The 23,538-nt window shown below is 48.5% G+C and overlaps 1 protein-coding gene across 6 annotated transcripts in view; it reads right to left on the bottom strand.

Annotated features, from left to right (window-relative positions):
* Positions 1–23,538, bottom strand: part of CCDC150 (coiled-coil domain containing 150) — a 389,117-nt gene that overhangs the window by 218,434 nt on the left and 147,145 nt on the right. For 5 of the 6 annotated variants that reach the window (XM_063916595.1, XM_063916594.1, XM_063916598.1 and 2 more), the window contains exon 8: positions 20,448–20,531. The exons of the other annotated variant lie outside the window; for it this stretch is intronic. In XM_063916595.1, the coding sequence (XP_063772665.1) occupies positions 20,448–20,531 (84 nt within the window). The remainder of the gene's footprint in view (positions 1–20,447; positions 20,532–23,538) is intronic. 6 annotated transcript variants of the gene reach the window in all.

Below are 23,538 nucleotides of genomic sequence, written 5' to 3'. Positions count from 1 at the left end.
ACTATAAAATGATTATTGAGGTTATGGAGGGTTTTCCAATTTTCAGCGGATCGAAACGGCTCAATATCGTGAATTTTGACCAATGGTCATTATCGTGGTATCCAATTAGGGTCCATTTCTATCGCCTGAAAACGTACCTGCGATCGTGTGAAAACACATGGGATCGGGGATAAGTCCCGGATCCCATGTGTTATCGCGGCTCAGGCAGCCACTTATCACAGATTATGCACCCATAGTTGGAATTAAATCAGCTTTATATGGCAACAGCACATTACCCTAAAGATGTTTGCATTAAAATGCTCTAAAGTTGTAAAGGTATAATATTAATAAATAGGTTTAAGTAACCCCACTTATAAATACAAACACCAAATATGTTATGGTTCAACATTTTACCGGACAACCATGACAGTAACTTTCTGGAATCATTACAAATAATGACTTAACAACAAATCTCATCTAACGTTGAATAAAAAAAGACATTCACAAAATATGTTCCAAAAAATTATGCTGCATTATTTTTTTTCTCTTTTTCTATATGTTTCTTTTTTCACCAAATTAGGCTGACTGCAAAGGATTTGGCATCAGTAAGCAAGGTAGCATCTCAGTTGTCATAATGTAAAGCAGGGGTGGGTTACCTCAGGCCTGCGGGCCGTATAAGGCCCGCAAAGGCACTTGATCCGGCCCGGCCAGGCTCACCTAACCGAGGGAGATGCCAGGCGCCTGCTGAGATTTTGTTACCAGTGGGCACCAGGTTCCTTCTCCTCAGCAGCAGCCGGAGGCAGGAGCTCACTCCTTGGCTCTGACTTCCGGCTCAGGCAATGTACATGTGCGGCGCTATGGGAGAGATGTCATGACGTCTCTCCGATAGTTCCGAGGAGCGGGCGGCCAGGCGGAGGGCAACGGTGCGGAAGCAGGAGCGGGGCTGGTGAGTATTGTGGTTTTTTATTTTAATATTTGTGTGTGAACGGCACTACTAGGGAGCATATCTAATGCGGCATAACTACAGGAGGCATATCTAATGGGGCATAACAACTGACTGGGGGCATATCTAATGGGGCATAACAACTGACTGGGGGCATATCTAATGGGGCATAACAACTGACTGGGGGCATATGTACTGTGGGCATATCTACTGGGGCATAACAACTGACTGGGGGCATAACTACTGACTGGGGGCATTACTACTGGGGGTATAACTACTGACTTGGGGCATAACTACAGGGAGAAGGCTCATTTTTAAGTTGATAATTTTTGTATGGCCCCTGAAGCATTTTATAATTATTCAAATAGCCCTTGGTAGATAAAAGGTTCCCCACCCCTGATGTAAAGAATTGTAACTAGCCAAGTACAAGGCAGACAAAAAAGAAGCATTAATTAAACAAGACGAACTCTGCTTTCCACCATATACAATCTAAATCCGATACAGTCATATCAAGATCAACTGGAAAGGATGGAAAATCCAGCGCAATTATGTACAGTGGTGCATATATGGCTTCATCGCATGAACTAGGAAGTTTCATATGATTATACTGGATTCAGCCATTAAGAACAATTATGATAGGCTATATAGTCAGTCAATCTGCCATGCAAAATCTTATAGCATGATAATCAGAACAAACTAACTGTATGTGTGTTAGGAGGAAAAAAAAAACTTCACAAAAATGAGGACAACTACATTATCCTGTTCTCGCCATGAATAATAGGATTTTGGTACTTACCAGGTAAATCCTTTTCTTTGAATCCATAGGGGGCACTGGAGTACTCTTGGGATATGGACTGGGCGTAGCCGGAAATGGCACATATTTAAATATTTAAATTAGTAACTGGCCATCCCCTCCATAATCCCATAGAGCCTTCAGTATTTTTACTGGGCCGAACAGGAGTGATAGAGAGGATGAACCATAGAGAATTACATATAACATTATATGAACCTATAACATTATAATATAATGGTCAACCCTAAAGTTGACACATAACGGAACTGATAACAATCAGTTGATACCATAACATCGAATGCATTGGTGATAAAGTGTTACCATAAGATCCACAGACCTTACCACAAGACAGGTAAACTGCTCTGGGTGGGCGTCCAGTGCCCCCTATGGATTCAAAGAAAAGGATTTACCTGGTAAGTACCAAAATCCTATTTTCTTTTTCATCCACTAGGGGTCACTGGAGTACTCTTGGGACGTACCAAAGTTTCCCGTTGGGTGGGAGAGCTGTTTGGCACCTGTAACACTACACGGCCAAAGCTAAATGCTGATGCCGCAAACGTAGCCAACCTGTAAAAGCGCACCAACATGCGCACTGATGGTCATGTACTGATGACCATGTAGCAGCTCGTCTACGCCGTTTCGTAGAAACTCCACGACCTGCTGCTCCTGACGTTCCCAAAGAACGTATGGAATGGTCTGACACTGATGTAGGCGGTTGAAGCCCGCTTATGACGTTCACTAGAACGTTTGGAATGGTCTGACCCTGATGTAGGCGTTGTAGCTTATTATGAAGCTAAGCCTGACGTATGACATAAGGGCTGCTTGGAAGCTTGTAAAGCCATCTTCACTACATTATAGAGAAGGGTTCACTACGGCTGGCCGGCGGTCGGGCTTCCGGCGACCAGTATCCCGGCGCCGGGAGCCCGACCGCCGGCTTACCGACAGCGTGGCGAGCGCAAATGAGCTCCTTGCGGGCTCGCTGCGCTCGCCACGCTACGGGCACGGTGGCGCGCTACACTATTTTATTCTCCCTCTATGGGGGTCGTGGACCCCCACGAGGGAAAATAAGTGTCGGTATGCCGGCTGTCGGGCTCCCGGCGCCGGTATACTGAGCGCCGGGAGCCCGACCGCCGGCATACAGAAGACCACCCATAGAGAACAATGTGTCTGTTCTACGTACAACTGTTTGGGTTACATAAACGCGTAGTGCGTGTACCACATTCAAAGTAACTTAAGTTCTCGAACATATTGATAACCGAGGAACTACATTAATTAATTGATGCGTGACATTATACGATCTTTAACTGGAACACGGAATTTGTGCGAAGTTCCGCCCTATGACCATAAAACACCAGATTGGGGCCTTGTCATGCAAGCCACCCTATGTTAAAACACGCCTTGCTGAGAGGCTAAGGCTAAGAGAAAATAAGAATTTACTTACCGATAATTCTATTTCTCATAGTCCGTAGTGGATGCTGGGGACTCCGTCAGGACCATGGGGAATAGCGGCTCCGCAGGAGACAGGGCACAAAAAGTAAGCTTTTAGGATCACATGGTGTGTACTGGCTCCTCCCCCTATGACCCTCCTCCAAGCCTCAGTTAGGTACTGTGCCCGGACGAGCGTACACAATAAGGAAGGATCTTGAATCCCGGGTAAGACTCATACCAGCCACACCAATCACACCGTACAACTTGTGATTTGAACCCAGTTAACAGTATGATAACAACGAAGAAGCCTCTGAAAAGATGGCTCACAACAATAATAACCCGATTTTTGTAACAATAACTATGTACAAGTATTGCAGACAATCCGCACTTGGGATGGGCGCCCAGCATCCACTACGGACTATGAGAAATAGAATTATCGGTAAGTAAATTCTTATTTTCTCTAACGTCCTAGTGGATGCTGGGGACTCCGTCAGGACCATGGGGATTATACCAAAGCTCCCAAACGGGCGGGAGAGTGCGGATGACTCTGCAGCACCGAATGAGAGAACTCCAGGTCCTCCTTAGCCAGAGTATCAAATTTGTAAAATTTTACAAACGTGTTCTCCCCTGACCACGTAGCTGCTCGGCAAAGTTGTAATGCCGAGACCCCTCGGGCAGCCGCCCAAGATGAGCCCACCTTCCTTGTGGAGTGGGCATTTACAGATTTAGGCTGTGGCAGGCCTGCCACAGAATGTGCAAGTTGGATTGTGCTACAGATCCAACGAGCAATCGTCTGCTTAGACGCAGGAGCACCCATCTTGTTGGGTGCATACAGGATAAACAGCGAGTCAGATTTTCTGACTCCAGCCGTCCTTGAAATATATATTTTCAATGCTCTGACAACGTCCAGCAACTTGGAGTCCTCCAAGTCGCTAGTAACCGCAGGCACCACAATAGGCTGGTTCAAGTGAAAAGCCGAAACCACCTTAGGCAGAAACTGAGGACGCGTCCGCAGTTCTGCCCTGTCCGAATGGAAAATCAGATATGGGCTTTTGTACGATAAAGCCGCCAACTCTGATACTCTCCTGGCTGAAGCCAGGGCCAGTAGCATGGTTACTTTCCATGTAAGATACTTCAAATCTACCGATTTGAGCGGCTCAAACCAATGGGATTTGAGAAAATCCAAAACTACGTTGAGATCCCACGGTGCCACTGGAGGCACAATCGGGGGCTGTATATGTAGTACACCTTTGACAAAGGTTTGTACTTCAGGCACTGAAGCCAATTCTTTCTGGAAGAAAATCGATAAGGCCGAAATTTGAACCTTAATAGACCCCAATTTGAGGCCCATAGACAATCCTGCCTGCAGGAAATGTAGGAATCGACCCAATTGAAATTCCTCCGTTGGGGCCTTCTTGGCCTCACACCACGCAACATATTTTCTCCAATGCGGTGATAATGTTGTGCGGTCACTTCCTTCCTGGCTTTAATCAAGGTAGGAATAACTTCCTCTGGAATGCCCTTTTCTTTTAGAATCCGGCGTTCAACCGCCATGCCGTCAAACGCAGTCGCGGTAAGTCTTGGAACATACAAGGTCCCTGCTGAAGCAGATCCCTTCTTAACGGTAGAGGCCACGGCTCTTCCGTGAGCATCTCTTGAAGTTCCGGGTACCAAGTTCCGTCTCGGCCAATCCGGAGCCACGAGTATTGTTCTTACTCCCCGTAGCCGTATAATTCTCAGTACCTTTGGTATGAGAGGCAGAGGAGGAAACACATACACGGACTGGTACACCCACGGTGTTACCAGAGCGTCCACAGCTATTGCCTGAGGGTCTCTTGACCTGGCGCAATATCTGTCCAGTTTCTTGTTGAGGCGGGACGCCATCATGTCCACCTTTGGTTTTTCCCAACGGTTCACAATCATGTGGAAGACTTCTGGATGAAGTCCCCGCTCTCCCGGGTGGAGGTCGTGTCTGCTGAGGAAGTCTGCTTCCCAGTTGTCCACTCCCGGAATGAACACCGCTGACAGTGCTATGACATGATTTTCCGCCCAGCGAAGAATCCTTGCAGCTTCTGTCATTGTTCTTGGTGACAGTGTTATCCGCTGATGCATGTGCAGATGCGATCCGGACCATTTGTCCAGCAGATCCCACTGAAATATTCGTGCGTGGAATCTGCCGAATGGAATTGCTTCGTAAGAAGCCACCATCTTTCCCAGGACTCTTGTGCATTGATGTACTGACACATTTCCTGGTTTTAGGAGGTTCCTGACAAGTTCGGATAACTCCCTTGCTTTCTCCTCCGGGAGAAACACCTTTTTCTGAACAGTGTCCAGAATCATTCCCAGGAACAGCAGACGTGTCGTCGGGGTCAATTGAGATTTTGGAAGATTCAGAATCCACCCGTGTTGTTGAAGCACTACTTGGGTTAGTGCTACTCCGACTTCCAGCTGTTCTCTGGACCTTGCCCTTATCAGGAGATCGTCCAAGTAAGGGATAATTAATACGCCTTTTCTTCGTAGAAGAACCATCATTTCGGCCATTACCTTGGTAAAGACCCGAGGTGCCGTGGACAAACCAAACGGCAGCGTTTGAAACTGATAATGACAGTTTTGTATCACGAACCTGAGATACCCTTGGTGTGAAGGGTAAATTGGGACATGCAGATAAGCATCTTTTATGTCCAGGGACACCATGAAGTCCCCTTCTTCCAGATTCGCTATCACTGCTCTGAGTGACTCCATCTTGAACTTGAATTTCTGTATGTACAGGTTCAAGGATTTCAGATTTAGAATAGGTCTTATCGAACCGTCCGGCTTCGGTACCACAAATAGTGTGGAATAATACCCCTTTCCCTGTTGTAGGAGGGGTACCTTGACTATCACCTGCTGAGAATACAGCTTGTGAATGGCTTCCAATACCATCGCCCTTTCTGAGGGAGACGTTGGTAAAGCAGACTTTAGGAACCGGCGAGGGGGAGACTTTTCGAATTCCAACTTGTAACCCTGAGATACTACCTGCAGGATCCAAGGGTCCACCTGTGAGCGCGCCCACTGTGTGCTGAAAATCTTTAGTCGACCCCCCACCGCCCCTGAGTCCGCTTGCACAGCCCCAGCGTCATGCTGAGGGCTTTGTAGAAGCCGGGGAGGGCTTCTGTTCGTGGGAAGTAGTTGCTTGCTGCACCCTCCTACCCCTTCCTTTGCCTCTGGGCAAATATGACTGTCCTTTTGCCCGCTTGTTCTTATAGGAACGAAAGGACTGCGGCTGAAAAGACGGTGTCTTTTTCTGTTGGGAGGTGACCTGAGGTAAAAAAGTGGATTTTCCGGCTGTTGCCGTGGCCACCAGATCCGATAGACCGACCCCAAATAATTCCTCTCCTTTATACGGCAATACTTCCATATGCCGTTTGGAATCCGCATCACCTGACCACTGTCGCGTCCATAAACTTCTTCTGGCAGATATGGACATCGCACTTACTCTCGATGCCAGAGTGCAAATATCCCTCTGAGCATCTCGCATATAAAGAAAAGCATCCTTTAATTGCTCTATAGTCAATAAAATACTGTCCCTATCCAGGGTATCAATATTTTCAGTCAGGGAATCCGACCACACCACCCCAGCACTGCACATCCAGGCTGAGGCTATTGCTGGTCGCAGTATAACACCAGTATGTGTGTATATACTCTTCAGGGTAGTTTCCAGCCTCCTATCAGCTGGATCCTTGAGGGCGGCCGTATCAGGAGACGGTAACGCCACTTGTTTTGATAAGCGTGTGAGCGCCTTATCCACCCTAGGGGGTGTTTCCCAGCGCGCCCTAACCTCTGGTGGGAAAGGGTATAATGCCAATAACTTCTTTGAAATTAGCAGTTTTCTATCGGGGTTAACCCACGCTTCATCACACACGTCATTCAATTCCTCTGATTCTGGAAAAGCTACAGGTAGTTTTTTCACACCCCACATAATACCCCCCTTTGAGGTACCTGCAGTATCAGAGATATGCAAAGCCTCCTTCATTGCCGTGATCATATAACGTGTGGCCCTATTGGAAAATACGTTTCTTTCTTCACCGTCGACACTAAATTCATCTGTGTCGGTACCTGTGTCGACTGACTGAGGTAAGGGACGTTTTACAGCCCCTGACGGTGCCTGAGACGCCTGGACAGGTACTAACTGGTTTTCCGGCCGTCTCATGTCGTCAACTGACTTTTGCAGCGTGCTAACATTATCACGTAATTCCATAATTAAAGCCATCCATTCCGGTGTCTACTCCCTAGGGGGTGACATCACCATTACCGGCAATTGCTCCGCCTCCACACCAACATCGTCCTCATACATGTCGACACACACGTACCGACACACAGCAGACACACAGGGAATGCTCTTATCGAAGACAGGACCCCACTAGCCCTTTGGGGAGACAGAGGGAGAGTTTGCCAGCACACACCAAAGCGCTATAAAAATGTATATAAACAACCCTAAAAGGTGTTGTTTCTGTTATATGCGCTTAATATATAAAAATATTGCCAAAATATGCCCCCCTTCTCTGTTTTACCCTGTTTCTGTAGTGCAGTGCAGGGGAGAGTCCTGGGAGCCTTCCTCACAGCGGAGCTGAGCAGGAAAATGGCGCTGTGTGCTGAGGAGAATAGGCCCCGCCCCCTAAAACGGCGGGCTCTTCTCCCGGAGTTTGCGATATATGGCAGGGGTTAAATACATCCATATAGCCTCAAGGGCTATATGTGATGTATTTTAGCCATAGAAAAAGGTATTATACATTGCTGCCCAGGGCGCCCCCCCCAGCGCCCTGCACCCTCAGTGACCGCTGGTGTGAAGTGTGCCGACAACAATGGCGCACAGCTGCAGTGCTGTGCGCTACCTTATGAAGACTGAAAGTCTTCTGCCGCCTGTTTCCGGACCTCTGGACCTCTTCAACTTCGGCATCTGCAAGGGGGGTCGGCGGCACGGCTCCGGGACCGGACTCCATGGCTGGGCCTGTGTTCGATCCCTCTGGAGCTAATGGTGTCCAGTAGCCTAAGAAGCAAATCCATCCTGCACGCAGGTGAGTTCACTTCTCTCCCCTAAGTCCCTCGTAGCAGTGAGCCTGTTGCCAGCAGGACTCACTGAAAATAAGAAACCTAAAAAACTTTTTCTAAGCAGCTCTTTATGAGAGCCACCTAGATTGCACCCTGCTCGGACGGGCACAAAAACCTAACTGAGGCTTGGAGGAGGGTCATAGGGGGAGGAGCCAGTACACACCATGTGATCCTAAAAGCTTACTTTTTGTGCCCTGTCTCCTGCGGAGCCGCTATTCCCCATAGTCCTGACGGAGTCCCCAGCATCCACTAGGACGTTAGAGAAAAGTGTTTACCAATTGATAAACGTAACATCCACTTGTTGTAAGAATTCAACAAATGAAGACTGTAAATAAAAACCTAAAACTAGATCACGTCCCATGGCGCTGTAGGTGGTATAAATGGAGGTCGTCTGAGGACACCGTGCAGGAAAGTGTGTACAATCGGCAAAGGAGCCAAACACCTTTGCAGGTAAATTGACATGCAGAGGCCTGCACCTTGAGTGTAGAATATAATCCTTCACCAAACCCAGTCTGTAAAAATATTAAAAGACGGGATAAATTGAAAATGATTAAGAATAAATTACCAGGTGGGCGCTCAATACCAATTGATGGACACAATAATAAAAAAAACAATTTATTACATACATTAACAACATATAACACATAAAAATAAACTAAAAAATAAATATAACACATAAAAATAAAGACCACAATGCAGTATTCATATAAAACTGAGGTTCCGGAAACCTCTATTTGGAACAATGTTCCTCAGTTTTATATGAATACTGCATTGTGGTCTTTATTTTTATGTGTTATATTTATTTTTTAGTTTATTTTTATGTGTTATATGTTGTTAATGTATGTAATAAATTGTTTTTTTTATTATTGTGTCCATCAATTGGTATTGAGCGCCCACCTGGTAATTTATTCTTAATTGTTTTGCTCTTGAGGAGGCCGGCTACCTCCTTACCAGGTGGCAGCTAATCCCAGGGTGCACACACACACAGGCCTGCCAGCGCCACCATTACCTCTACTCTCTCTTCAACTTGAAAATGATGTTGGAAACTTCTGAGCGTCACACCAACCTATAGAGGCACGCTAAACCTTGTGATAATGAGCTGCCGTACTGGCTTCCCAGCCCCTAACATGGTTTGTATACCAGATTCTGGAATGCCATCCGTTCTTAAGAGAGCGCTTTGAACAGCCACCCCGTCAAACGCTGCCGCGCTAAATCGGGGTAAAAGAACTGACCCTAGTGGGACAGGTCCGGACGTGGCGAGAGCGGTGAAGGATCGGCTGCGAGTAGTTCGCGGAGATCCGAGAATCATGGCCTCTGAGGCCAATGTGGCGCCACTAGTATGACTGTCATGGAGTCTTGTATGATCCATTTTAGTACCCGAGGAAGCAGCGTAAATGTTGTAACAGATTCACAACGCTGTACAGCCACGCGATCGTGAGAGCATCCACAGCTGCTGCCTTCGGAGCTCTTGTACTGGACACATACTGGGATGGACACATACTTGGATGTTTTTTTTTTATTTGTTTTTGCGAGATGCCAATAGATACCCCTGTGGGTAACTCCACCGCTGGACCAACATCTGGAACACTTAAGAATTCAATGCTCAGTGTCCTGGAATAAGCTGCCTTCCAGCTGTTCACTCCCAGAATGAACATCGAGCAACTTGCCGCATGGTCATGCGACTTCGATTCCGTCCTTGATCGGTGATATATGCGATCGCCGTTGTGTTGTCTGACCGCACTTGGACAGTCTGAGAACGGAGCATGTGGCCCGCTTGCCGCAGCGCGTTTGACCGAAATCTTCCGTGATTTGTGAAGTTGATCAGTTGGGACCCCAGGTCCCCAACCTCTGAGACTCGCGTTCATATTTAGAATTATCCAATTCCAGACGCCGAACATTGTCCCTGCGGTAAAATTATGTACTTGGAGCCACTAGAGTAGTGAAACTCTGGCCCTTAGAGACAACCGTACTATTTGATGAACATGTAGGAGCGTGCAAGAACTTCCAGGTGAAAATGACCTGAGTGACTCCTTGCGAAGTAGAGTGAGTCGAAAGACGTCACTCTCCTTTCCAATAGGCAAAAGGCCAAACGGATCAAGACTGTCCGTGGCTTGCGTACGAACTGTACGTGATGACGAACAGTTTGTGTGGTATGTTCAGGCAGGTAAATCCGTGTAATCACGGAATTATCCCTATGCATGAGTCCGTTGTTACGGAATGAGGCTTGATATCTCTAGGTTAACAATCTAACCGTGCTGAACGACGCTATTGTACGTTAGTAAGGGCCGTTGCATGACGAAGTTTTGAGACGGAGCTTTAATGAGCAGATCTGCAAAACACGGAACTGTTATCACTTCCAGGGATGAGCTATCACGATAGCCATTACTTGTGACAACCCTAGACGCCATACGAAGCCAAAACGTTAGCGCTTGAAAGCGAGAATGGTTTTTACTGCAAACTTAAGTAGGCCTGATGCGTCTAAGTACTTATTCTTGTTGAAATCCAGAATCACTGTGGATTTCAACCTGTAGTCACCAACTGCAGGTATTCATGAATGTGTAGTAAGCGACGCCCTGATTGACCTGAAGGGTCAGTATCGGACTGACAGATTCAGCCAGCTTTGGAACTACCCCAAACTGGAATAATGACCGTGACTCTGTTGTTGACTGCAGTCAAAGTGCTCAATCTACTAGAGCTTGTATGGCGGTGTGCAGAACCGCGATTTTATCTTCTGACCCAGGCAGACCCGTCTTGCAAATTGCAATGGTGGAAAGCAATCAACCTTTGTCTGGTAAACTGCGAACCCAAAATTGCGGATCCCCCAACTGTGGATGCCCACAACTGACGATCGGCGATGGCCTGGAAACTCATTCTAGCCCTGGCTTTTCAGTGGCTTAGCTGTAAACGCCACTGAAACCCTGGTTAAAGATGCCTGGAAGTAGGTAGCAGCACTTTAACCGTATATTGACGACAATCAGTCAATTAGAGGTTAACGAAAACCACGTTCACTGCCACCTGACCCGCCTGTGGCTGTTTCTGTAGCACGGGCCCGAAAGGACCGAGATGTAAAGACTATATCCTGAGTATATTTATTCAGGAATTTGTCCAAGACAGGACGAAACCTGTGGGCAGCGTAAGGTAATGTTTCTATTCTCGTTTAGAAACGGACACCGTCCTGTTAAGCACGTAGCGAAAAAGCACGTCGTGCCGCACTAGTGAAACTGAAAAGCGAGAACTAAACTGGCTGACGTCCACAGAAACTGTACCTAGATATTGAGCAGATTCACAAGTGTGATCAGCGAGAAGCGTAAGGTGTTCTTCTTGTAGGGCAAACGTGAACTGTTTTGCCATGCAACCACTGCCCTGTTAAGCCGAAACCGGGCCCAAACCAGGTTAAACAACACCCCTACTGCTGTATACTGTAGGACACACTGCAACGGGTATCTCTGAAACTGTCAAATTATAAAACAATAATAACAATTGTTCACAGTCAGTATATACGCCAGCCTCCCCCAACGAGGAATGGCAATAGTGCGTATGTGCAGTCTTATTTGTCCGACGGACTCTGCAGCAAAGCTGCTATGTCTTAGGGTGTGTACACACGGTGAGATTTTTTCTTGAGATTTTGACTATATAGTCAAAATCGCAAGAAAAGTTAGTGCAAATCGCAAGGTGAAAGTCACCTTGCGATCCCGATGCGCGGCCTCGCCAGGTCGGCATCGCAAGAAAAGATAGACTGTGCAGGCAAGTCAATCCTTGCTAGATCGGTGTACTATCTAGTTCATCCCACATGTCAATGACATCTCACATAAGCCAAAATCTCACATAAGCCAAAATCGTAAGCACACATAGTCCATATCTTAAGAAAAGTTAGTCAAAATCTGTCCTATCTGGGCTCCGGGGAGTTCAAGGGAAATCGCAAGTAAAAATCGAACATAGCAAGGATCTCACCGTGTGTACACACCCTAAGACTTACTCCTTATGTACACGGACAAGCAAGTACAGAAGGATAGACCAGTACCGTGACTTATTACCACGTAAATAAAGTGTGTATAAATCTACATTACAGCACACGTGTTCATCTTGTGCTGTACAAAACCAAGAAAATAAAATTCCTAACACCCCGGCTCCTCTAGAGGCCGAGTGTTGTAGGGCAGCAACTTCCTGGGAAGAACCAGGAAGTAATGTTAAAATGGTGTCCGGCCATGTGCTTGCTTATTGCAAGATTGCCGATACACCAAGTTCCATATATATATATATATATATATATATATATTTAACCATGAACATATAGATATATATTAATACATGTATATGCAGATACATATCTGTATACCATCAGTGTGTAAACACACAAATACATATACATATATATATCATATATATACATACACAGATACACACCGACAGGTATATTGTATAAGTAACAGAGACTCTGATATTGGCCACAGGCTTAAAATCCTGATTATTTTGCTGCCTAAACGCAGCTTAGTTATTGGGGCCTCCCTGCAGGTTTCCTCCCCCCTCTCTCTCCTGCAGAAGAGTATTATTTGCAGGTGCAGCCTTTATTCTGGCTGCCGACTTCCCCCACTTTCTTCTTTTACTGCTCCCCCCCCCCCCCCCCCCCGTTGTTCAGCAGACGGGAGACGGGGAGTGCGAGTCTTACCGCGGCCGTGTGAAGGACTGCACGCCGGAGATTGGTGAGCGGCCGCCAGTGCGGGCCGCGGCAGCAGCTGAGGTCATCTCGGCCGCTCACCCCACCAGAGCCGTAGGGAGGAGGACGGATTGCGCGGACGCCGGAGAGAGGCGAGCGTTCCGGCGGTAGTGGCGGGAACTGCTCGCTAGTTACTGCAAGCGCCCCGCGGCGCCGGGTGCTGACAATGAAGGGATCCGGGGAAGGTCGAGCGGCCCTGCGGAAGTGCCGGGGTTCGCTCGCTGGCTCCCTCTGCAAACCCAGTGGAGCATTATAGTGGCAGCAAGGTGTATCTAGTGGCAGGCAGCAGGGGAACGTTTACAGTTATAGTATATAAACACATACAGTCCCCCCATACTGGGCGGCAGCGTGAGCTGACCGCCCGCAATAGACAGAAAAAGTAAGTAAGTGAGCGGCGGCAGTGAGAGCTGCCTACCGCTCAGTACCTGCACCACCTGCGGAGGCCATGACGGGACTTTCCTGTAAGCGCCGTCCTGCGTCCTTGTGCAGCCCGTGGCTGCAATCAGCTGCGCTGATTTTGGTCAATGGCGGGGCCCTTTGTATGAGCGCCGGCAGACCATCTGCTGCTAATGCAGCACCAATGATCCCTAATCCGAACTTCTCTGATAAGTTGGGAAGGGATCAGGTAGAAAAAAACAAATATAATCTTGCTTGAAGAATCGCAGGACATTCAGTCCACAGTACCTTCCGCTAGAGGCACAGAAAAATACTGAAGGCTCTATGGGATTATGGAGGGGATGGCCAGTTACTAATTTAAATATTTAAATATGTGCCATTTCCGGCTACGCCCAGTCCATATACCAAGAGTACTCCAGTGACCCCTAGTGGATGAAAAAGAAATTAAGATACAGAACATGGTTTGTGGTGGATGCAATAGTTGTAGATGTGGGTGTAGTACTGCTGACCGGCGGTCTCCTGACCGCCGGTCAGCTTACCGACGCCGGGATCCCGGCGGGGAGGGGTGAGTGCAGCAAGCCCCTTGCGGGCTCGGTGGCGACCTGCGGTCGCCACGGGTTCTATTCCCACTCTATGGGTGTCGTGGACACCCACGAGTGGAAATAGTCCCTGTTGGTCGGCATGCCGACCATCGGCATAGTGACCCGTCGGGCTGGTGGAGGAGGTCATGTGACTGTCGGTCAGCTGACCGGCGGTCACATGAATACCACCCGTAGATGTTGGCTGCAGCTATTCAATCACAAAACAAAAGTGGAGAAATACTGTATGGATACAGATTTACTTGAAATTTATTACAGATAACCCAGAGTAAAAAAAAAAAAAAAGTTTTATGGTAAGCACTTACCTTTGTTAAAACTCTTTCTGCGAGGTACACTGGGCTCCACAAGGAATGGACAATGGGGTGGAAAGTAGGATCTTGATCTGAGGCACCAACAGGCTCAAGCCTTTGACTGTTCCCAGAATGCATAGCGCCGCCTCCTATATCACCCCGCCTCCCTGCACAGGATCTCAGTTTTTAGTTAACCAGTCCAATGCAGTAGCAGGAAAAGAGACGACAACGGTTAGTAGCCACAACACCGCATTCTCGCGACAGGAGACGTGTCAGCGGCTAATGCCATACCAACCCAAAGAAGCTAAGTGCGTCAGGGTGGGCGCATTGTGGAGCCCAGTGTACTTCGCAGAAAGAGTTTTAACAAAGGTAAGTTCTTACCATAAAACTCGTTTTCTGCTGCGGGGTACACTGGGCTCCACAAGGATTGGACAATGGGGAAGTCCTAAAGCAGTTCCTTATGGGAGGGGACGCACTGTAGCGGGCACAAGAACCCTGCGTCCAAAGGAAGCATCCTGGGAAGCGGCAGTGTCGAAGGCATAGAACCTTATGAACGTGTACACAGAGGACCACGTAGCCGCCTTGCACAATTGTTCAAGGGTCGCACCACGTTGGGCCGCCCAAGAAGGTCCAACAGACCGAGTAGAATGGGCCTTAATGTGATCAGGAGCAGAGAGACCAGCCTTCACATAAGCATGTGCAATCACCATTCTAATCCATCTGGCCAGAGTTTGCTTGTGAGCAGGCCAACCACGTTTGTGAAACCCAAACACAACAAAAAGAGAATCCGATTTCCTAATAGAAGCAGTTCTCTTCACATAGATACGGAGAGCCCGTACCACATCCAAAGACCGCTCTTTGGAAGACAGATCAGGAGAAACAAGTGCCGGAACTACAATCTCCTGATTAAGGTGGAACGAAGAAACCACCTTAGGTAGATAGCCGGGACGAGTCCTAAGAACCGCCCGGTCACGGTGAAATATCAGATATGGGGAACTACAGGACAAGGCACCCAAATCCGACATTCTTCTAGCTGAAGCAATAGCCAACAGAAACACCACCTTAAGGGAAAGCCATTTAAGATCAGCTGAACTAAGGGGTTCAAACGGAGACTCTTGTAACGCCTCCAAAACCACCGACAAGTCCCAAGGAGCCACAGGCGGGACATAGGGAGGTTGGATACGCAACACGCCCTGAGTAAAGGTATGCACATCAGGTAAGGTCGCAATTTTTCTCTGAAACCACACCGACAAGGCAGATATTTGAACCTTGAGGGAGGCCAGATGCAGGCCTAAGTCCAGGCCCTGCTGAAGAAAAGCCAACAACTGGGCTATACTAAACTTGGAAGCGTCATAATCGTTAGATGCGCACCAAACAAAGTAAGAATGCCAGAACCCTATAGTATAACCGAGCTGAAGCAGGTTTACGGGCCCACAACATAGTTTGAATGACCGCCTCAGAAAACCCTTTAGCCCTTAAGAAGGAAGCTTCAAGAGCCACGCCGTCAAAGACAGCCGGGCTAGGTCCTGGTAGACACAGGGGCCCTGAACGAGGAGGTCTGGGCGTTGTGGAAGTAGAAATGGACGCTCTGACGATAGGCCTTGCAGGTCTGACAACCAGTGCCGTCTGGGCCACGCTGGAGCTATGAGAAGCAGAATTCCTCTTTCTTGCTTGAACTTCCGAATTACCCTGGGCAGGAGTGACAACGGAGGGAACACGTACGGCAGCCGAAACCTCCACGGCACCGCCAGCGCATCCACGAATGCTGCTTGAAGATCCCTTGTCCTTGCTCAGAAGACCGGAACCTTGTGATTGTGTCGAGACGCCATCAGATCTTTGTCTGGAAGGCCCCACCTTTCCACTAGGAGTTGAAAAACTTCTAGATGGAGGCCCCAGTCGCCGGCATGCACATCCTGACGACTGAGAAAGTCCGCTTCCCAATTCAGGACTCCCGGAATGAATATTGCCGATATGGCCGGTAGATGGCGTTCTGCCCACTGTAGAATCCGTGAGACTTCCTTCATTGCTAGGCGACTTCGAGTGCCGCCTTGATGATTTATGTAAGCCACTGTGGTGGCGTTGTCCGACTGTACTTGAACAGGACGGTTCTGAATTAAATGCTGGGCTAGGTTCAAGGCATTGAAGACCGGCCGCAACTCCAGAATATTGATCGAGAGGAGGGACTCCTTTTTGGTCCACCGCCCCTGAAGGGAGTGTTGCTCCAGCACAGCGGCCCAACCTCTTAGACTGGCATCTGTCGTCAACAGGACCCAGTCGGATATCAAGAACGGACGGCCCCTGCACAGTTGTTGGTCCCGGAGCCACCAGAGCAGCGACAGACGGACCTCCGGAGTCAATGAGATCATTTGAGACCTGATCCGGTGAGGCAGGCCGTCCCATTTGGCTAGAATCAGCCTCTGGACAGGGCGAGAATGAAATTGAGCGTACTCCACCATGTCGAATGATGACACCATGAGGCCCAGCACCTGCATCGCCGAATGTATCGACACTTGCGGACGAGATAGGAAGCAACGAATCCTGTCCTGAAGTTTCAGGACTTTCTCCTGAGACAGGAACAACCGCTGGTTGTCCAATAGTGATCCCAGATGCACCATACTCTGAGCAGGGATCAGGGATGACTTCTTCCAGTTGATGAGCCACCCGTGGGCTTGCAGAAACCGGACCGTCACATCAAGATGACGCAGGAGAAGTTCTGCGGAATTTGCCAGGATTAACAAGTCGTCCAAATACAGCAGTATCCTGTCCCCTTGACGGCGGAGTACCACCGTCATCACCGCCATGACTTTTAAAAAGACTCGCGGAGCCGTTGTTAAACCAAAAAGTAACGCCCGAAACTGGTAATGGCAGTTGCCAATCGCAAATCTCAGGTATTGCTGATGAGACACTGCTATAGGAACATGCAGGTAAGCATCCTGTATATCCAGGGAGACCATGAAGTCCCCAGGTTCCAAGGCCAGAACTATAGAGCGAAGGGTTTCCATCCGGAACTTGGAAAACTTCACAAACCTGTTCAATGCCTTGAGGTTGAGAATGGGCCGGGAGGACCCATTCGGTTTCGGGACTAGAAACAGAGGAGAATAGTACCCCCGGCCCCTCTGTGCAAGAAGCACCTGTACTACGACTCCTGTATCCAGGAGGGTCTGTACCACCGAATGTAGAGTGTTTGCCTTTGTCTTGTCCAACGGGACATCTGTCTGGCAAAATCGATGAGGGGTCATTTTTTGAAGGATATGGCGTAACCTCGTGTGACGACTTCCCGTACCCAGGCATCTGAAGTGGTCTTCAACCATTCCTGGGTATACCCTAGAAGCCAGCCCCCCACCCTGGGATCCCCCAGAGGGAGGCCCGCCCCGTCATGCGGCCGGCTTATCTGTCTTGGAAGCTGGCTGACGGGCCACCCAGGCTCTTTTGGGCTTAGGCTTACCCGGTTTGGAAGTGCGGGCCTGCTTGTTGTACGCCTGACCTTTTGCTTTGCCTGAAGGACGAAAGGGGCGAAAGGAAGTACCTTTAGCCTTCGACACAGAAGGAGCAGTACTTGGCAGACAGGCAGTTTTGGCAGTAGCCAAGTCAGCCACAATCTTATTTAAATCCTCCCCAAACAGAATATCTCCCTTAAAAGGGAGTACCTCCAGGGTTTTTCTAGAGTCCAGATCCACAGACCAGGATCTCAGCCACAATATCCGGCGAGCCAGGACTGATGTAGTAGAGGCCTTGGCTGCCAGGATACCAGCATCAGAAGCCGCCTCTTTAATATAACGAGAAGCTGTGACAATATAAGACAAGCATTGTCTAACATGGTCAGAGGAGATTTCAACATTAACTCCAAAGTCCATGCTTCAATGGCCTCTGCAGCCCAAGTAGCTGCAATAGTGGGCCTTTGTGCAGCACCCGTGAGGGTGTAAATCGCTTTCAGACAACCCTCCACACGTTTATCCGTAGGCTCTTTTAGAGACGTGACGGTGGTGACCGGTAGAGCTGAGGAAACCACCATCCTAGCCACATGTGAGTCCACTGGATGAGGCGTTTCCCAATTCTTAGACAGCTCCGGCGCGAGGGGATAGCGAGCCAGCATCTTCTTTTGAGGCACAAACTTCGTACCCGGGTTTTCCCAGGGTTCCTGACGTATATCAATTAGGTGGTCAGAGTGAGGTAAAACTTGATTAATTACCTTCTGACGCTTGAACCTATCTTGTTTCTTAGGAGGAACGGATGGTTCGGGATCATCCTTAATCTGTAAAATTAACTTAATAGCCTCCAAGAGATCAGGAACATCCACATGTGAACCACCCTCCCCATCAGCCGTATCTGAGTCAGAACCTGTGGGGTCAGTGTAAGTGCCGTCTTCATCCGTCGAGATGTCAGTGACAGCAGTGAATTGTGAGGAGACAAGCGCTCGCTTAGAGGACCCCTTGGACGTAGGCGAGCGACTGTCAGACTTTTTATTAGTCAGGGACTGGTTCAACTTCTTAATTTGAGCAGATAAATCGTCCACCCACGGCGGGTTAGCTGCAGGGACCACAAACGGTTGTACCGGCATTGGGGGTCCCATAGGGGGTGTTAGTTTATGAACTAGCGTATGCAGAAGCGTGGAAAAAGCGGCCCAAGGCGGGTCATTATTTGCCCCCGTTGCCACCGTCCCACTGGGGGGCAAGGAGCCCCCAGAACCAGAGCCCAAAGCTGCTATATTCTCCTCATAGGTATCTGCGGCTTCAGCAACACCGGCAGTGTGTTCAGCCCCAGAACCGTTACCCTCAGAAGCAGACATGATATAACTTGCAGTATGAGGTAACACAGTACAATTTGTCAGCAGCACGATACCTCTAGCCCAAACCCCTGCGCAGTGTAGTCAGCACCAGCAGAGATAAAGGAGAGATATGGTGACTAAATCACAGAGAAAAATACTTAATACAGTATATCTTTGTGAAAATCCTATATTAGATAAAACCTGATGCACCAAGCCCCCTCAGGTTATAGAATATAGGGATAGCAGGTTGAGTGAAAGACACGAAATGGACACCACTCAGCTATCAAATGCACACACAAATAGTCAGTTTGTACAATGCAGAGGTTATTACTAACAAGAATACTGCACTGGACTAGCTTACACAGCTATATAACAATAGATATAACAGTACACAGTAAGAACTGGATGTATATCACAGGGTAATTGTACTAGGAAACCCTGACTAAATGCACTCTTTCTTAACTAACACTGACTAAAAAAGGCAGGTAGAATACTTAAGTGTCTTGTAAAGTCACAGCACTGACAACCAGGCGGCTTTACATAGGAGGATTTGCCCAAGCATTCCCAGGAACAGTGAGCTGAGGGATAATGGCGCCGCAGACACTGCAAGGTAGTGAAGGAGAGACAGATATGCAGCTCCAGGGCAGGAACATTTGCAGAAAATGGCACCCTGGGGCTGGGGGAGGGGCTTCAGGTCCAAGCTCTATCCCCCTGCTGGCAAAACCACCGGGTACTGCGGGCTCTAATAAAACGGTTTATAGAGAAAACCTGACCTGTCCCATGCCCTGGTGATCTAGTGGGATCGCCTGTACTGCCACAGTGTCCACCGCCAGCGCGCGCGGCCTGCCTCCCACTGACCGTGCCGGATCGCTTTAAAGACCGGGTCCCGCAAGCGGGACCCACTTACCACCTCCCGAAGCGCGGCCACGCGATCCCGGAGAGCCCCCGTCGTGTGTGCCTGACAAGAAGAAAACCGGAGCCTCCAGCTGTAGTTACCCGGCAACCAGGGCTCGGGAGTGTACAGCGCCGCTGGGGAGAGCCGGAGCTGCAGCCATGAATGTCCACTGACATGTAACACTGCTGCTGCCCTTGAAGTCTTCACTTTTTTCCTCAGAAAAAAAGCTCTTCTTAGGGCTGCCTGGAGCAGCTCCTCTGTTAAGTGCCTGCTACTGCAACACCAACTACAAAACTGAGATCCTGTGCAGGGAGGCGGGGTGATATAGAAGGCGGCGCTATGCATTCTGGGAACAGTCAAAGCTTTGAGCCTGTTGGTGCCTCGGATCAAGATCCTACTCTACACCCCATTGTCCATTCCTTGTGGAGCCCAGTGTACCCCGCAGCAGAAAAAGACATAAAAAAGCACTTATCTATAATTAATTATACTTGTACTATGATAGTGAAAAGGACCTTTTAAACTGGTGCAACTAGTAAGAGCTTTTCGTTTTTTTTTACCTGAACTGTTTCTGCTCCTTCCTGCAGAGCAACAGAATCCTTACGCACCTCAGCAAGTTCTGCATCACACTTTTGCTGGATAATCTAAAAGTAAACACAAAAGAAAAAAGAAAGTGATCTGTTTGGGGTGCACTTTGAGTTAAAAATATAACGTTTATTAGTATCCTTAAAAGTGGATGATATATCACACTAGACAAAACAACATTTATGCGAAATATTGGTATAAAACATATATAGTCGTGAAGAGATAAAGACAATGTGAGAGTTACAGAGAAAAATTAATAAAGAAAGTGTTTAAAAAAGCCTTAAGGTGGGTACACACTATTAGATATATCTGCAGATCAATTGATCTGCAGATATATCTATGTACGGATCGGGCAGTGTGCTGTGCATACACACAGCCCGATCCGTCGGGGGACTGACGTCATGAACTGGGCGGGCGCTCGCGCCCGCCCAGTTCACCTGACAATCACCGCCGGCCGCCGCAGCATGTGTACGGGCGGTCGGACGACCGCCCCGTACACACACAGCGACGGGCCAATATATTGTTAGATATATTGGCTGTCGGCTGTGCTGCGCGGCCGACGCGATACGTCTGTGAACGACGGAGTTCACAGACGTATCGCCCGTACACACTGGCCGACGGTCCCGCGATGTATCGGCCGTTCAAGAGAACGGCCGATACATCGACCAGTGTGTACGGGCCTTTAGTGTCTCTATTGTGTCTACTGGTTATGTATACAATTACTAACACTTGTTAAATATTGTTTCAATCTGTGCTATTCAATATATGAAAAATTCGCAACACATGTTGCTGTTTTGAGCTCAGCTGTAATTCTTGGCAGTCAGCCTCTATTTTATATTGTAAATATTTTACACAATAAATGGTATCACTGCTGGTAATATCTGGCAAAAAATAAGAATTTACTCACCGGTAATTCTATTTCTCGTAGTCCGTAGTGGATGCTGGGAACTCCGTAAGGACCATGGGGAATAGCGGGCTCCGCAGGAGACTGGGCACTCTAAAAGAAAGATTAGGTACTATCTGGTGTGCACTGGCTCCTCCCTCTATGCCCCTCCTCCAGACCTCAGTTAGGGAAACTGTGCCCGGAAGAGCTGACACAATAAGGAAAGGATTTGGAATCCCGGGTAAGACTCATACCAGCCACACCAATCACACCGTACAACTCGTGATACTATACCCAGTTAACAGTATGAATAACAACTGAGCCTCACGAAAAGATGGCTCATAACAATAACCCTTTAGTTAGGCAATAACTATATACAAGTATTGCAGACAATCCGCACTTGGGATGGGCGCCCAGCATCCACTACGGACTACGAGAAATAGAATTACCGGTGAGTAAATTCTTATTTTCTCTGACGTCCTAGTGGATGCTGGGAACTCCGTAAGGACCATGGGGATTATACCAAAGCTCCCAAACGGGCGGGAGAGTGCGGATGACTCTGCAGCACCGAATGAGCAAACTCAAGGTCCTCCTCAGCCAGGGTATCAAACTTGTAGAATTTTGCAAATGTGTTTGAACCCGACCAAGTAGCAGCTCGGCAAAGCTGTAAAGCCGAGACCCGTCGGGCAGCCGCCCAAGAAGAGCCCACCTTCCTCGTGGAATGGGCTTTTACTGATTTAGGATGCGGCAGTCCAGCCGCAGAAAGTGCAAGTTGAATCGTGCTATAGATCCAGCGAGCAATAGTCTGCTTTGAAGCAGGAGCACCCAGCTTGTTGGGTGCATACAGGATAAATAGCGAGTCAGTTTTCCTGACTCTAGCCATCCTGGAAACATAGATTTTCAGGGCCCTGACTACGTTTAGCAACTTGGAATCCTCCAAGTCCCGAGTAGCCGCAGGCACCACAATAGGTTGGTTCAAATGAAACGCTGATACCACCTTAGGAAGAAATTGGGAACGAGTCCTCAATTCCGCCCTATCCATATGAAAAATCAGATAAGGGCTTTTACATGACAAAACCGCCAATTCTGATACACGCCTGGCCGAAGCCAAGGCCAACAGCATGACCACTTTCTGCGTGAAATATTTTTGCTCCACGGTTTTAAGTGGCTCAACCAATGCGACTTTAGGAAATCCAACACCACGTTGAGATCCCAAGGTGCCACTGGAGGCACAAAAGGGGGCCGAATATGCAGCACTCCTTTAACAACAGTCTGAACTTCAGGCAGTGAAGCCAGTTCGTTTTGGAAGAAAATCGACAGAGCCAAAATCTGGACCTTAATGGAACCCAATTTGAGGCCCATAGTCACCCCTGACTGTAGGAAGTGCAGAAATCGACCCAGCTGAAATTCCTCCGTTGGGGCCTTCCAGGCCTCACACCAAGCAACATATTTCCGCCATATGCGGTGATAATGTTTTGCGGTCACATCCTTCCTAGCTTAATCAGCGTAGGAATGACTTCCTCCGGAATGCCCTTTTCCTTTAGGATCCGGTGTTCAACCGCCATGCCGTCAAACGCAGCCGCGGTAAGTCTTGGAACAGACAGGGCCCCTGCAGTAGCAGGTCCTGTCTGAGCGGCAGAGGCCAAGGGTCCTCTGAGATCATTTCTTGAAGTTCTGGGTACCAAGCTCTTCTTGGCCAATCCGGAACAATGAGTATAGTTCTTACTCCTCTCCTTCTTATTATTCTCAGTACCTTGGGTATGAGAGGAAGAGGAGGGAACACATAAACCGACTGGTACACCCACGGTGTCACTAGAGCGTCCACAGCTATCGCCTGAGGGTCCCTTGACCTGGCGCAATATCTTTTTAGCTTTTTGTTGAGGCGGGACGCCATCATGTCCACCTGTGGCCGTTCCCAACGGTTCACAATCAGCTATAAGACTTCTGGATGAAGTCCCCACTCTCCCAGGTGGAGGTCGTGCCTGCTGAGGAAATCTGCTTCCCAGTTGTCCACTCCCGGAATGAACACTGCTGACAGTGCTATCACGTGATTCTCCGCCATCAAAGAATCCTTGTGGCTTCTGCCATTGCCACCCTGCTTCTTGTGCCGCCCTGGCGGTTTACATGGGCGACCGCTGTGATGTTGTCTGACTGACCGGTTGGTTTTGAAGCAGGGGTTCTGC

The sequence above is a fragment of the Pseudophryne corroboree genome, chromosome 4 (genome assembly GCF_028390025.1).
Source record: "Pseudophryne corroboree isolate aPseCor3 chromosome 4, aPseCor3.hap2, whole genome shotgun sequence".
NCBI lineage: Eukaryota > Metazoa > Chordata > Amphibia > Anura > Myobatrachidae > Pseudophryne > Pseudophryne corroboree.
Note: the sequence above shows the minus strand (reverse complement) of the source record. Positions and strands in the feature narration are given on the sequence as shown.